Source organism: Pan paniscus, chromosome 7, assembly GCF_029289425.2.
Source record: "Pan paniscus chromosome 7, NHGRI_mPanPan1-v2.0_pri, whole genome shotgun sequence".
Lineage (NCBI taxonomy): Eukaryota > Metazoa > Chordata > Mammalia > Primates > Hominidae > Pan > Pan paniscus.
Window position 1 is genome coordinate 160,185,652 of NC_073256.2, and position 14,398 is coordinate 160,200,049.

The 14,398-nt window shown below is 56.0% G+C and overlaps 1 protein-coding gene across 1 annotated transcript; it reads right to left on the minus strand.

Moving 5' to 3' along the window:
* Positions 1 to 572: 572 nt before the first annotated feature.
* On the minus strand, positions 573 to 2,944 carry LYPD2 (LY6/PLAUR domain containing 2). Its single transcript, XM_003819479.4, has 3 exons — positions 2,807 to 2,944; positions 1,464 to 1,583; positions 573 to 895 (listed from the first exon to the last, which is right to left on the minus strand). The coding sequence occupies exons 1-3, from the start codon at positions 2,862 to 2,864 to the stop codon at positions 696 to 698; spliced, it is 378 nt and encodes a 125-aa protein (XP_003819527.1). The 5' UTR covers positions 2,865 to 2,944; the 3' UTR covers positions 573 to 695.
* Positions 2,945 to 14,398: the final 11,454 nt, after the last annotated feature.

Genomic DNA, 14,398 nt, shown 5'->3' on the forward strand with positions numbered 1-14,398 from the left:
GCACCTGACCCCTGGGAGCAGAGCTGAGTGAGGGCAGGGATGTTAGGTGGACATGTGGGGTGAGCCTGGAGAGGCAGGCAGCGGACACACTGGGATCCAGCCTATGGTCTCCTCCTCAAAGCAGCCTCCGCCATCAGCCTTGGGGCAAGGCCCTGCTCAGGCTGGGGAGGTGGGTAGTGGGGTGCTCCAGAGGACAACCCCAGCTCCTGGTCACTGCCTTGACCTTCCTTCCACCTGACATGCCTTGCCCTCCTCAAGGCCTGCCAGATCTCTCCATCATTCAAGGCTTGGCCCTAATGCCCCCTCCTCCAAGGAGCTGGCCCTGACTTCACCCTGGTAGATGTGGTGCTCCCTTGCCGATGGGTCTCAGCTGCTGCCCCACCCTGGTCAGGCCCCCACATCCCCTGAGGGCAGAAATCTGCATGGTTTGTGTGGGGGTCCCAGGCCCATGGCTGTTCTCACGATGGGATAGAGCTTAACATCACAGGAAGGCAGGAAGAGAGACAGATAAACAGGAACGGGGACATAGACGGGATCAGAGATGCAGCTGGGGGCCCCTCTCTCTGCCCTGGAAGGCAGGTCTGTGCCCAGAAAGGAGACTCAGGAGTCCTGGTGCAGGGGGCACTTCTTCAAGGAATTCGGGGCTGGGCCGCATAGGGCCAGCTGCGGCAGGGCCATGGGGGTGGGCGAGGACTCTACAGTCGGAGGCTCAGGAGTGGGAGGAGCGTGAGGACCCCGCAGTGGAGGCTGTTCAGAGCGGGCGCCCCGTCTACATTGCACAGCTCAGTATTGCAGCAGGACACGGGCCGGGTCTGGCCGATGCCATCCACATCCGAGGGCTCACACTTGCTGGCACAGGACTTGGTCACCGTGGAGTCCCCCTGGAAGGGGTACACTGTGGGGTGTGGGAAGAGTCAGCCGTCAGGGCTGGTCACTGCCTCCAAGCCCTGGTCCCTGCCAGTACCACCTCATGCAGGCCTCACTCTGGGGTCACCCACCCGGGTCTCCGTCCCTCCTGGCCCAGTGCCCTCCTCTTCCTCTCTCCTCCCACTGACGTTGTCCGGGTGTCTACCATGTGCCAGGCACCTGGCCTGATGGGGCAGTTCCCTCCCCGAGGTGACCGTTGAAACCAAAGCCTGTAAGTGTGCCCAGCTTCTCCAGTCCCCCCAAAACGAGGTTGCAGATATGTTCCCACTGAAGGACATGAGGGAGAGAGGAAGGAAGGGGAGGGCAGAGGGAGGCCTAGCTCGGGCAGAAAGCCATTTCTGGAGATGGGTGAGGTGGTGGCTGTGCACTGGGGCCAAGCTGGCTGGTGGTGACTGGGCTGGAGGTGGCTCTGACCGGGAACCCAGCCCTGCCCGCCTTCCGTGCTCACTGCCCTATCTCCCGGGAGTAGAGTGTGACTGGGCTGGAGGTGGCTCTGACCGGGAACCCGGCCCTGCTCGCCTTCTGTGCCCACTGACCTATCTCCCGGGAGTAGAGTGTAGTCTTGCACATGGTTTCGTTGGTGGTGCAGGTGGCGATGGTGACACAGTCGGACACTCCTGTGGGCTCCGGACAGACGTAGCAGTGCAGGGCCGGCGCTGGGGAGAAGGGACAAGGGCGGTCAGGCAGGCTCCACCCCTCCCAAGCCCAGAGACAGTCTGTCCTGGAAGCCCACGTCTGAAGAGGACAGTGACACTGGCCAGGGTCGGGATGCCTACCAGCCAAAACTCAGGAGCAATGCCAGGAGCCTGCGGCTGGGGACAGGTCGGGCTCAGCCTCGGAACCCTGCATCCCAGAGGCAGAGTCGGCTGCTGGGGGTGGGGATCCAGCCTGCAAGGCCTGGGCGGAGCCAAGCCAAGCCCCTTTGGAAGTGTTTGGGAGACTCAGGGGGACCAAGGCCCTGGCATCTTCATAGCAAGAGGCACCTCGGGCAGGAAGCCTTGGGTGGGGGCGTGGCTGGGGGCAGGTTACCCCCTCAGTTTCCCCATCAGGGAAGTGCTGCTGTGGAGATTAAGGGATCAGGCCAGGAGGCCCATGGAATGCAGGGTGTGCCAGGCTGCATCCGGGCTGTGTCTGGGTGCCCACTCCTCTCCCACAGGGACTTGCAGACCGGCAGGGACGGGGACCGGAGAGGCTCCAATTCCCTCCTGCTCCAGTGACCTCGGCCCCAGCCGCAGCAGCCCAGGTGGGTCTGGCTGGCTCCGGCTGGCCGGGGCAGCCAGCTGCACAGCTAGGCCCGACTCCTCTGTCCCCACTGTGGGGATGCAGCGGGGCCTCTGCCCCTCTCTGGTGCACCTGTTTCTGGGAAATGGGCAAAGCCATCTGCCAGGGGCCTCTGGGCCAAGCTGCTTCTGGTTGAGTCCAGGACATTGCCCCTGATGGTTGTTTCAGGCTCCACATCAGGGAGTCACCCCACCCCATGTGTCTGGTTTCCCCACTCCTCTCCATCCCTACTGCCACCCCAGCCTCAGAGCCTCCCTGGGGTTGCCTTCCTTCCCCTGCTCAAGGCCCTTCTGGGTGCCCATAGCCCCCCATAAAGTGTGACACCCAGGCTGGTGCTCAGGGGTGTGGCTGGCTGGGCCCCCACCCACCTCGAAGGCCACCCTCTGCTCACCCTCATTAGGCGCCCCCCTCACCGCCAGCCCCTCTCTCCGTCTCCACCCTCCCCTCCTTATGGCAGGGGGGCCACACCCCCAGCCCCGCAGCTCTGGCTTCTCCTGCCTCTGAACCCCCTTCCTGGGGCGCCCTCCCGGGAACAGTGTGAATGTCAGTGGGTGGCATCTCCCTCCGTCCCAGCTCCCCTGTGGGTCCCACACCTCACCCAGCTCTCCGCAGGCAGCCAGCACCAGCGCCAGGAGCGCCAGCCGTGTCCCCCGCATGGTCCCGGCCCACTCCTCTGTGCTCTCACCCCAGGCTTGCCTGGCGGGGACAGCAGACACCAAGTGAGGTGGTGACAGACCGGTCTGCTGAGCGGATTAGTGGGGTAGAGTTTCCCCAGGGTGGAGGTGTGAAGATCCCGCCCCTCCAGGGGCTCCCCAGCCTTCCAGGCTGCTCCTCCCACTCCCAGCCTGGCCCTCTAGGCCCACCCCACCCACCTGGGACCCTCCCTGTCCCTTCCTCATTCCTCCAGTATCAGGCCGGTCCCCTCCCTGCCCTTTCCTGACCCCTCCAGCTCCCTGCCTCCGCCACCATGGCCTGGGGCCGCCCCTTCTTCCCTTTGTGGGGACCCTCCTTGACTCCTACACACCCTGTGCCTCGGCTCTTCTCCCCACCCCCCTCATCCAGGAGTGCCTCCACTGGCTCACCCCAGGCAGCCCAGGGACCCCCCAGACTGCCTGGAAGGGGGCAGGGGAGTGTTACAGGCCACTCTCTGCTGCTGGCTCCTCAGGGATCCCTCCTGCCTCAGGTCATCTGTGTTCCAAGGCAGATCCGTGTGCTGGATCTTCCAAGATTCTGGGCTGGAATCTTTCCAGGAGGACCTTGGTCCCACCTCCGAGCTCCTTTGAGTGGTCAGGCTGGGTGTTGGGGGCCTGGGAGTGAACTGCCACCTGGACAGCCAGCTACAGGGTGTGCTCAGAGGCTTAAGGAGACAAATGCCAAAAACTACTGGGTCAGCAGAGAAGGTCCTGGATAGAGAGTGGGGTGGGGAGGAGCTGGGGTCTCTTGGGGGTGCTAATCACATGCCCCCAGCCACCTGCCAGCTGGGTACCTTCATCTCTAACCTTCTGATAAAGCTGCCCTCAGGCAGGGCTTACCACCTCCTTGCAGGTAAGGAAATTGAGGGAAAGTTCCTTATCCAGGGCTCAGACAGGGGACAGTGACTTTGGGTTGGGATGCCTCAGACCATCTCCTGCTCAGCTCCCAGCTCTCCCCACGGACATCCCCGCAGACTGCCTGCTCCAGCCTCCCCAGGCTGTGTCTGGTCTGTGATCCTGCCACCCCCTGCTCCCAGTCCTGCAGCTGCCAGTGTGTAGGGTGTGGGGCTGGGGGGAGGGATGCGTGACAAGCAGCCTGTGTCTTCCTGGGCCCTGGCGGTCAAGGCCATGATCTCAGCTAAGCCCAGACTCAAACTGGAGCTCTTCAGCCTGAGCACCCAAATCCCACCTCATCCTGGTCTTTGCTCCTGCTGTTCCCACTGCCAGGAATGCCCTTCCCTCTTCTGTCCCAGTGTTTGAAATTCTGTCTTTGGTCGACCGCACTCTCCTGCCCACACCCCCTCCCTGCCATGGCCCTTTTGGTGTCCCCACGCTTTCCTGCTGCATCAGCTCTGTTTGGGATCTGGTCTTCGCCCCAGCGGCTGGGAGAGCCTGTGTCTCTCTGAGACTAGGTGGGGGTGGAGTGTGCAGGGGTGGTGAGTGGGGCACCAAGGATTCCCTAGCACCCCACTTGTGTCAGAGACTTAGCCTAGAGGATCTCACTTTTCCTCACTGCAGCTTCAGAGGTGCACAGTGCTAATGAATTTATTTTGCATAAGGGAACTGTGGCTCTGAGAAGTAATTGACTTAGGCAAGGCCGCCCAGCCAGGCCTGGGTGAAGGCTGAACAGCAGCAAGCCTGTCTGGTTTTTCATGGTGCCACTCAGCCACGCTGCAACTGGCCATTGATGCTGGGTGCAGCTAACTGGATTAGACACCCCACCCTACACACCCTGGGTTCCTCTTGAGGCCTGACCCAATTCCTCTGCCATGGCATGGCCCAGCTCCTTCCTGTCCTCAGACCCAGGGGCCCCACCTGTGCCTTCTACCCAGAATACACGCCTGGCCCCCAGGCATTCACCTCCTCCTAGAATATCTGCCTGACCCCCATTGGAGAGATCCAGGCTAAGCCTTTCTGCAAAGTTGCAGCTGCCTGATTGGGGTGCGGAAAAATGTGGCCTAGCCAGGGTCTGGGCTGGCTTTGTTTGGGAGGACTGTGTTCCAGGAAGACCACACCCTTCCCTCCTCAGTTCCACCAGGAAATTCTGGGTCAGAGCTCAGTGTGTGACCAGAATCTGGGATCAGTCTATTATCAAGATCAGGGCTCAGCATATTACAAATGTCAGAGCTCAGCACGTGACCAGGATCAGAGTCAATGTGTGATCAGGAGCAAGGCTCACCTTGTGACCAGGATCAGGGCTCAGTGTGTGATCAGGAGCAGGGCTCAGCATGTAACAAATGTCAGAGCTCAGCTTGTGACTAGGATCAGGGCTCAGTGTGTGATTAGGAGCAGGGGTCAGCATGTAACAAATGTCAGAGCTCAGCTTGTAATCAGGATCAGGGCTCAGTGTGTGATCAGGAGCAGGGCTCAGCTTGGGGCCAAGATCAAGGCTCAGTGTGTGATCAAGAGCAGGGCTCAGCATGTAACAAATGTCAGGGCTCAGCTTGTAATCAGGATCAGGGCTCAATGTGTGATCAGGAACAGGGCTCAGCACATAGAAAATGTCAGGGCTCACCTTGTAATCAGGATCAGGGCTCAGTGTGTGATCAGGAGGAGGGCTCAGCATGTAACAAATGTCAGGGCTCACCTTGTAATCAGGATCAGGGCTCAGTGTGTGATCAGGAGCAGGGCTCAGCATGTAACAAATGTCAGAGCTCAGCTTGTAATCAGGATCAGGGCTCAGTGTGTGATCAGGAACAGGGCTCAGCATGTAACAAATGTCAGGGCTCAGCTTGTAATCAGGATCAGGGCTCAGTGTGTGATCAGGAGCAGGGCTCAGCATGTAACAAATGTCAGGGCTCAGCTTGTAATCAGGATCAGGGCTCAGTGTGTAACAAATGGCAGGGCTCAGCTTGTGACTAAGATCAGGGCTCAGTGTGTGATTAGGAGCAGGGCTCAGCATGTAACAAATGTCAGAGCTTAGCTTGTAATCAGGATCAGGGCTCAGTGTGTGATCAGGAACAGGGCTCAGCATGTAACAAATGTCAGGGCTCAGCTTGTAATCAGGATCACGGCTCAGTGTGTGATCAGGAGCAGGGCTCAGCATGTAACAAATGTCAGAGCTCAGCTTGTAATCAGGATCAGGGCTCAGTGTGTGATCAGGAACAGGGCTCAGCATGTAACAAATGTCAGGGCTCAGCTTGTAATCAGGATCAGGGCTCAGTGTGTGATCAGGAGCAGGGCTCAGCATGTAACAAATGTCAGAGCTCAGCTTGTAACTAGGATCACGGCTCAGTGTGTGATCAGGAGCAGGGCTCAGCATGTAACAAATGTCAGAGCTCAGCTTGTAATCAGGATCAGGGCTCAGTGTGTGATCAGGAGCAGGGCTCAGCATGTAACAAATGTCAGGGCTCAGCTTGTAATCAGGATCAGGGCTCAGTATGTGATTAGGAGCAGGGCTCAGCATGTAAAAAATATCAGGGCTCAGCTTGTAATCAGGATCAGGGCTCAATGTGTGATCAGGAACAGGGCTCAGCACATAGAAAATGTCAGGGCTCACCTTGTAATCAGGATCATGGTTCGGTGTGTGATCAGGAGGAGGGCTCAGCATGTAACAAATATCAGGGCTCACCTTGTAATCAGGATCAGGGCTCAGTGTGTGATCAGGAACAGGGCTCAGCATGTTACAAATGTCAGGGCTCAGCTTGTAATCAGGATCAGGGCTCAGTGTGTGATCAGGAGCAGGGCTCAGCATGTAACAAATATCAGAGCTCAGCTTGTGACTAGGATCAGGGCTCAGTGTGTGATTAGGAGCAGGGCTCAGCATGTAACAAATATCAGAGCTCAGCTTGTAATCAGGATCAGGGCTCAATGTGTGATCAGGAACAGGGCTCAGCACATAGAAAATGTCAGGGCTCACCTTGTAATTAGGATCAGGGCTCAGTGTGTGATCAGGAGGAGGGCTCAGCATGAAACAAATGTCAGAGCTCAGCTTGTAATCAGGATCAGGGCTCAGTGTGTGATCAGGAGCAGGGCTCGGCATGTAACAAATTTCAGAGTTCAGCTTGTGACTTGTATAGGGATCAATGTGTAACTAGGATCAGGGCTCAGCGTGAGACCAGAGACAGCCTCTAGGGATGACCTCCAACCACAGTAATGCTGCTGCTAAACTGAGGAATTGTCAGGCTGCCACTGGAGCTACTGACTTCAAGAAATTACCCCTGAACTGTGATCCAGGGATCAGATGGGGCCCTCACACCAGCTCCCACATCACTGCCTCTTTTCTGGGCACACTGGACCCCTGCTGTGAAGCCCTTCTCCAGGACCTTCCCCAGATCCCTCTCCATAGGCCAGGGTGAAGATTCAAGTCTGTCACCTAGAGGCACTCTGGTGGGGTAGGGCAGCAGGGAAGAGAGGCCACACCCTGGTCCCTGGCAGTTTCTGCTGACAGGTCAGTGGTTGGGATGGTACCCAGGGTGGGATGGGAGCTCAGGTTCCATGGTCTGCCATGTCCCTTGCTACCAGGGTCTGTCCGTGGTCATCTGGTGTCCCATCATCACCCAGTGTTCTGTGTCTGCTCAGGCCCTGTGGTCAGTCAGTATCCTGTGGCCGCCCACACTTACTGTGTCACTGTTTCTGTTTCGGAGTCTGGGCACGGCTTCATGTTGCTGCCGGGTCACTCTCAGGCTGCAATGCAGGCTTTGGCTGAGCCATAATCATCTCAAGGCTCAGCTTGGGGAGGACCTGCTTTTAAACTGGTGTGGAGTTGGCCAAATTCTGTTCCTCACTGTCTGTTGTTGGAGGCCGCCCTCAGCTCCCGGCCATGTGGGCCTGTTCAACGCGGCCACCAGCTTCGTCAGAGCCTCAGGCTGCACTAGTGTCTATGGCTGGGTAGCAAATCACCCTACACTTAGGGGTTTAAAACCACACCCATTTTTAGCTCCGGCCTTTCTTGCCTTGTGGGTTCGGCTGGGCTCTCTGCTCAGGGTCCCACAAGCCACAGTCGAGGTGTGGTGGGGCTGGACTCCACCTGAAGGCTCCAGAAGGAATCTTCAGCCTCACTCAGGCACCGGCAGAATCCGGGTCCTTGAGGTTGCAGGGCTGACATCCCTGTTTCCTTGCTGGCATCTGCGGAGGCTGCTCTCTGCTCCAGGGCCCCCATTCCTCCTTGGGTGACCCCTCCACCTGCCAGTCAGCCACGCGCACTGCATCCTCCTCCAGCTTCAGTTTCTGTCTTCCTTTTCTGCCACTGGCAGACATGTTCCATCCCTGGCTGCACCTTGCACCAAACAGTAAAACCCCCGACTTTGTCATTCTCTCCACAAGTGCTGAGGTTCACCGGAGGTGGCTTCTGGCGTCTGCTCTTGCCTTCCCCCTTCCCACCCTTATGATGAAGTGCAGCCACATGCCGTCCCCAAAGCCTCACCTTCCGTGGCCACCTCATCCCAGGGGAGGGATCTGGAAGCTGATTTGTTGCCGCCCATCTTCTCGGCTGATGGGGCCCTCAGAGGTCAGATGACCAGCTCCAGAATCTGACCCTCAAGGGTCACTTGTAGATAATGCCTTCTGATGGCCTCAATGGGTCTTGAGGAAAGACTCCTGGAATGAGACCCCACACCCACTGCTTATCAGGGAGGCGGTGGGCGGGGCCTATGCAGGAGCCACTGCCTTCACATGTATACCTTTGCAAGGTGGCCTGCGGCCCAGAAGCCCCGCGAGCCAGGACCCCACGCAGCCAGCAGAGAAGTAGGTGCCTTGCCTGGATTCCTGCCTTCCCTATTCAGGAAATAGAAGTCGCCCCTAGGCTCCAGGGCCCCTGGGAAAGGGAGCTGTGGTTTTCCAGCCCCTGCAGCGCCAGGTGGTGCCCTGGCAAGGTTGTGGGTGGAGGCCTGGGCCTTCCACCAACACAGGCTGGGCTCCCCGCTGGCTCCAAGCCACAGTGAGGTGCCACAGGGGCAGCACTGGGGGCCTCTCCCCTGCACCCAGGTGCACAGCCCCGCCTGCTCTGCTCTTGGTGGCTTCTCTTCCGTCCTCTCACCCTGTTCACGTTTTGTGCTGTGAGCACCTCAGCTTTGGGGCAGGGGTCCCCAGGTCCCATGTGGGAGGCTGTGGCCAAGCCCGGGGCAGGGCAGTTTCTGATCACACTCGTATGGGATGGCCTCATTTGTTTTTTTGCCTCCAAAAGAGGAACTCCTCTATTCGGGCAGCTTCCTGGGTGGACGGGGAAAAGGAAGTGTCAAAAGTTCAGGCCTGGGGCACCCTTCCAGGCTAGATGCCAGCAAGGCTCAGGGAGGGCTGGCTGGAAGGAGTCAGGCTTAGAGGTGCTGAGTGGGCAGGAGACACAATCCTGAGTCTGACACGCAGAGCCCTGTAGGAGCTGGCACTGTTCCCCTCTGTGGCCTTGTCCCCTACTCAGTCCCTCCCAATTTATGTTGGCAATACCCACCCTCGCCCAGAACCCAGAGGAGCTCTCTCTGCCACTGCAGCTCCAGGGCCCAGCGAGCCTTCCTGCGCAGCCTGCCTCAGGGTGGTCTCCCGGGAGTCTCAAGGGCTGCCCCACCTGGGCTCCGGCTCTCCTGGTCATCCAGTAGGGCAGGCCAATGGCTCCTAAACCAGTGTTCCTATGTTGAAAAGGAAGTGGAGGCACAAACAGCGCCAAAGGTTGTACGTTGGAAAGAGGTCTCCTGTGTCCTTCCAGAAGGGATGTGTCCTCCAGTGCCACCCTCTGCACCCACGCAGGTTAGCTCACCTGCAGCTTCATGATGGGAAAACTGCAGGGAACATGTGTCTGTGCATGTTCTTTGCCCCCTACCCTGTTAGGAGCAGCGGGTAGGAGCAGGGCTTGTTCACACTGAGAACTGGAGCCAACTCCACCCACAGGGCTCACTGTTCATGGGACCACGATCCCCTCCCCTCCCCTTCCCTTTTTTTTTTTTTTTTTGACAGAGTCTCCTTCTATCAAAGGCTGGAGTGCAACGGTGCTATCTCAGCTCACTGCAACCTCTGCTTCCTGGGTTCAAATGACTCTCCTGCCTCAGCCTCCTGAGCAGCTGGGATTATAGGTGCATGCCACCACGCCCGGCTAATTTTCATATTTTTAGTAGAGATGGGGCTCACTGCAACCTCTGCCTCCCGGATTCAAGTGATTCTCCTGCCTCAGCCTCCTGAGTAGATGGGATTAGAGGCTCATGCCAGCATGCCCGGCTAATTTTCCTATTTTTAGTAGAGATGGAGTTTCACCATGTTGGCCAGGCTGGTCTTGAACTCCTGACCTCAAGTGATCCACCCACCTCAGCCTCCCAAAGTGCTGGGATTACAGGGGTGAGACACTGTGCCTGGCCTAGACCATGACTTTCCACTGTGCATCTTCATTCCTGAGCTTCACGCTTCCAGGAAGATAAAGCAGCAAATGGCTATCATTTATTGAGGATCTTCCCGAAAGGCCTATTGACTCTTCAATAGAAACTGTTAGGGGACACCTCAAGACTCAGAACCCATGGCCTCAAAATTCTAAACTACTTTTTCCGAGTCCTGGCTCAACACTAATGGAGCCCCCTCATTGGAAGACCTACCTCAAATCAGACTCAAATCCCAGGAGTGCTGGAGGGAGCTGGGGTGACCTGTCCTTGGGTTTTCGGTGACATTTTAGGGAGCCAGCATTCAACGAAATGCTAGTGGCATTTTGAAGTTTCCTGGACAGGGCTGATTTGTCCTGCGAGGGCTGCATCTGGGACAGCACCGAGGTTGGTCCGTGTCCTTTCTCGCCGCGTGGCCTGGTCGCTCTCCTGCTTGGGGGTTTGCAATTCTGCTTGGCACCTCTGTGATTCCCAGGACGGTTGAATTTCCTCTCCTCGGCTTGGCCACTTGAATGGCTTTTTCTGGAAACCTGCTGCTCATATCTGCTGCTCTTTGGGAATCTCGAAGGATTATTTACTGTAAACCAAAACTAAAATTCTAAGGCCCTCCACAACCATCTGAATGGACCCTCTTCTTGACTAGGGCATTCCAAAGTGAACCTGAAAAACCGGTTCGGATCATGCCGGGAAAGGGTTGCACAGCCTCATCATCCCTCCTCCCTCCTGGAATTCAGGAAAAGCTGACCACCGTTAACATCAACACAGACCTTCAGTCTGAGGAGAAGCATTTACCATCTATTGTCTCGGAAGCCTGCTACCTGGAGGCTTCATCTGATGATAAAACCCTGGTCTCCACCCCCCTTGTAATCCACACATTCCTTTCCATTGATTCCAGCTCTTTAGATAATCTTAACTCTTTCAACCAATTGCCAATCAGAAAATTTTTAAATCTACCTAAAACCTGGAATCCGGCCCCCCCCAACCCCGCCCCCACCTCGTCCGCTGGAGTTGTCCTGCCTTTCTGGATGGAGCCAATGTACATCTTCCATGTATTTGATTGATGTCTTCAGTCTCCCTAAAACCAGACTGTGCCCCAGCCACCTTGCATGTTCTCAGGGTCTCCTGAGGGCTGTGTCGTGAGCTATGGCCCCTTATATTTGGCTCAGAATAAATGTCTTCAAATATTTTACAGAGTTTGACTCTTTTTGTGGACGCTATGTGTGGAGGGAATCATCGCATGTTACATGCGTGGCAAATATTTCCTTGTTTGTCTCGTCCTTCAGTTTGTTTATTCTTTTTTTCTTTTCTTTTCTTTTAGATTTTTAGGTAGTATTTATGAATCCCAATCCTGGTTTTGTGTCTTTTCTTTTAAAAAAAATTTTAACAGCTTTATTGAATATACTTCACGCACCATACAATCCACCCGTTTCCGGTGGGTAACTCGGTGGTTTCTCACGCACCATACAATCCACCCGTTTCCGGTGGGTAACTCGGTGGTTTCTCACGCACCATACAATCCACCCGTTTACGGTGGGTAACTCGGTGGTTTCTCACGCACCATACAATCCACCCGTTTCCGGTGGGTAACTCGGTGGTTTCTCACGCACCATACAATCCACCCGTTTCCGGTGGGTAACTCGGTGGTTTCTCACGCACCATACAATCCACCCGTTTACGGTGGGTAACTCGGTGGTTTCTCACGCACCATACAGTCCACCCGTTTACGGTGGGTAACTCGGTGGTTTCTCACGCACCATACAGTCCACCCGTTTACGGTGGGTAACTCGGTGGTTTCTCACGCACCATACAGTCCACCCGTTTACGGTGGGTAACTCGGTGGTTTCTCACGCACCATACAGTCCACCCGTTTACGGTGGGTAACTCGGTGGTTTCTCACGCACCATACAGTCCACCCGTTTACGGTGGGTAACTCGGTGGTTTCTCACGCACCATACAGTCCACCCGTTTACGGTGGGTAACTCGGTGGTTTCTCACGCACCATACAGTCCACCCGTTTACGGTGGGTAACTCGGTGGTTTCTCACGCACCATACAGTCCACCCGTTTACGGTGGGTAACTCGGTGGTTTCTCACGCACCATACAGTCCACCCGTTTACGGTGGGTAACTCGGTGGTTTCTCACGCACCATACAATCCACCCGTTTACAGTGGGTAACTCAGTGGTTTTTAGCATATTCGCAGTTTTAGCCCGTTTTCATCATCTTGAAAAGAAACCTTGAATGCTTCAGCGCTTTCTTTGCTCCATTCACTGTGAGAACGTGAAGTGGTTATTTTGTGAGATCGTGAGATGGATATTTTGGTTTCCTGACATTGCTTATTTTGTGAGATCGTGAGATGGATATTTTGATTTCCTGACATTGCTCATTTTGTGAGATTGTGAGATGGATATTTTGGTTTCTTGACATTGCTTATTTTGTGAGATCGTGAGATGGATATTTTGGTTTCCTGACATACAGCTCTTAAAACCCTTGGAATCTCTGGAGTGGCAAGGGCATCTTTTGTATGCTAATGAGAGGACTGGTGACTGGGGGTCCCCAGGGAGCTTCAGGATGAGGGACAACGGGATTAGAGAGCTGGGACTTCAGCCCCACCCCCAGCCTTCAGGGGAGGGGAGGGGCTGCAGGTTGGGTTGGTCAGTGGCCAGTAGTTTAATCCATCATGCCTACGTAATGAAGCCTCCGTAAATTTCCCAAAAGGACAGGGCTCAGGGAGCTTCCAATAGCAGAACACACGCAGGTGCATGGAGGTGGCGCTGGGAGGGGCTGGGAGCTCCACGCCCCTCCCCATGCCTGCCCCGCGCGTCTCCTCCACCTGCTGTGCGTCCACACCTTCGTCACAGCCTGTGTCATAAATGGGTAGACGCGGCTCAGCGTGTCCCTGAGTTCTGTGAGCCGCTCCAGCAAGTCATCAAACCCGAGGAGAGGGTTGTGGGAACCCTGATTCATGGCAGGTCGGTCAGAAGCACGGGCCACACCTGGGTCTTGCGACTGGCATTGGAAGTGGGGCTCACTGCGTGGGACTGAGCCCTCCACCTGCGGGATCTGACGTGACCTCCACGGGAATGGTGTCGGAATTGAATTGAGGACACCCAGTTGGTGTCCACTGCAGTGTGGCTTGGTTGCTGGTGGAGAGAAATACACACACTTTGGTGATGGGGTGAAGTACTGTATTGTGTGAGAGCAGGAAAAGTACTCTGGCTTTTCCCTATTTCTTTTTGTTTGTTTGTTTGTTTGTTTGCTTTTTAAGATGGAGTCTCGCTCCGTCGCCCAGGCTGGAGGGCAGTGGCACCATCTTAGCTCACTGCAACCTCCGCCTCCCTGGTTCAAGTGATTCTCGTGCCTCAGCCTCCCAAGTGGCTGGGATTACGGGCATGCGCCACCACACCTGGCTAATTTTTGTATTTTTAGTAGAAACGGAGTCTCACCATGTTGCTCAGGCTGGTCTCAAACTCCTGACCTCAGGTGATCCACCCTCCTCGGCCTCCCAATGTGCTGGGAATACAGGCGTGAGCCACCACACCCGGCCTTTCCATATTTCTTAATAATCCCTGCCACCGCCTAGCAACCACTCATCTCCTTTTCCTCCCTATAGAGCTGCCTATTCCGGCCACTTCTGAGAAATAGAATTGTACACTGCTTGGCCTGTTGTGCGCAGCTTCTGTCTCACTTAGCGTCGTGTTTTCAAGTCCCCCCCCCCCGTGTTTTCAAGGCTCCCCCGTGTTTTGGCGTGGGTTGGGGCTTCATTCCTTTATGTGGCTGAATAACATTCCGTGGTGGTGTGGGTCTGTCATCTCTGTCGATCCCTCCATCAGTTGATGCGCATTTGGGTTTTTCCCGCCTTTTGTCTGCTATGAATAATGCCACTGTGAATGTTTGTGCACAGGCTTTTGTGTGGACTTGTGTTTACTCTTCTTGGGCCATGCCTGGGGGTGGAATTTGGCCTGGGGGTGGAATTTGGCCTGGGGGTGGAATTTGGCCCAGGTGGGGGGGCGGGGGTGGAATTGCTGTGTTTACAGCAACTCTGTCCAATCCTTTCAGGAACGTGTCTTGCTTTTCTATTCTGAATTATCTAGCATTTAAAAACCTCCTCTTTTTACATCGAAACCTCTCATTCAGTTGGCATGCCTTTGGCTGTAGCGAGAGAGGTGAGGATCCAGCCTTATCCTGTTCTCTCCGCAGTGCTC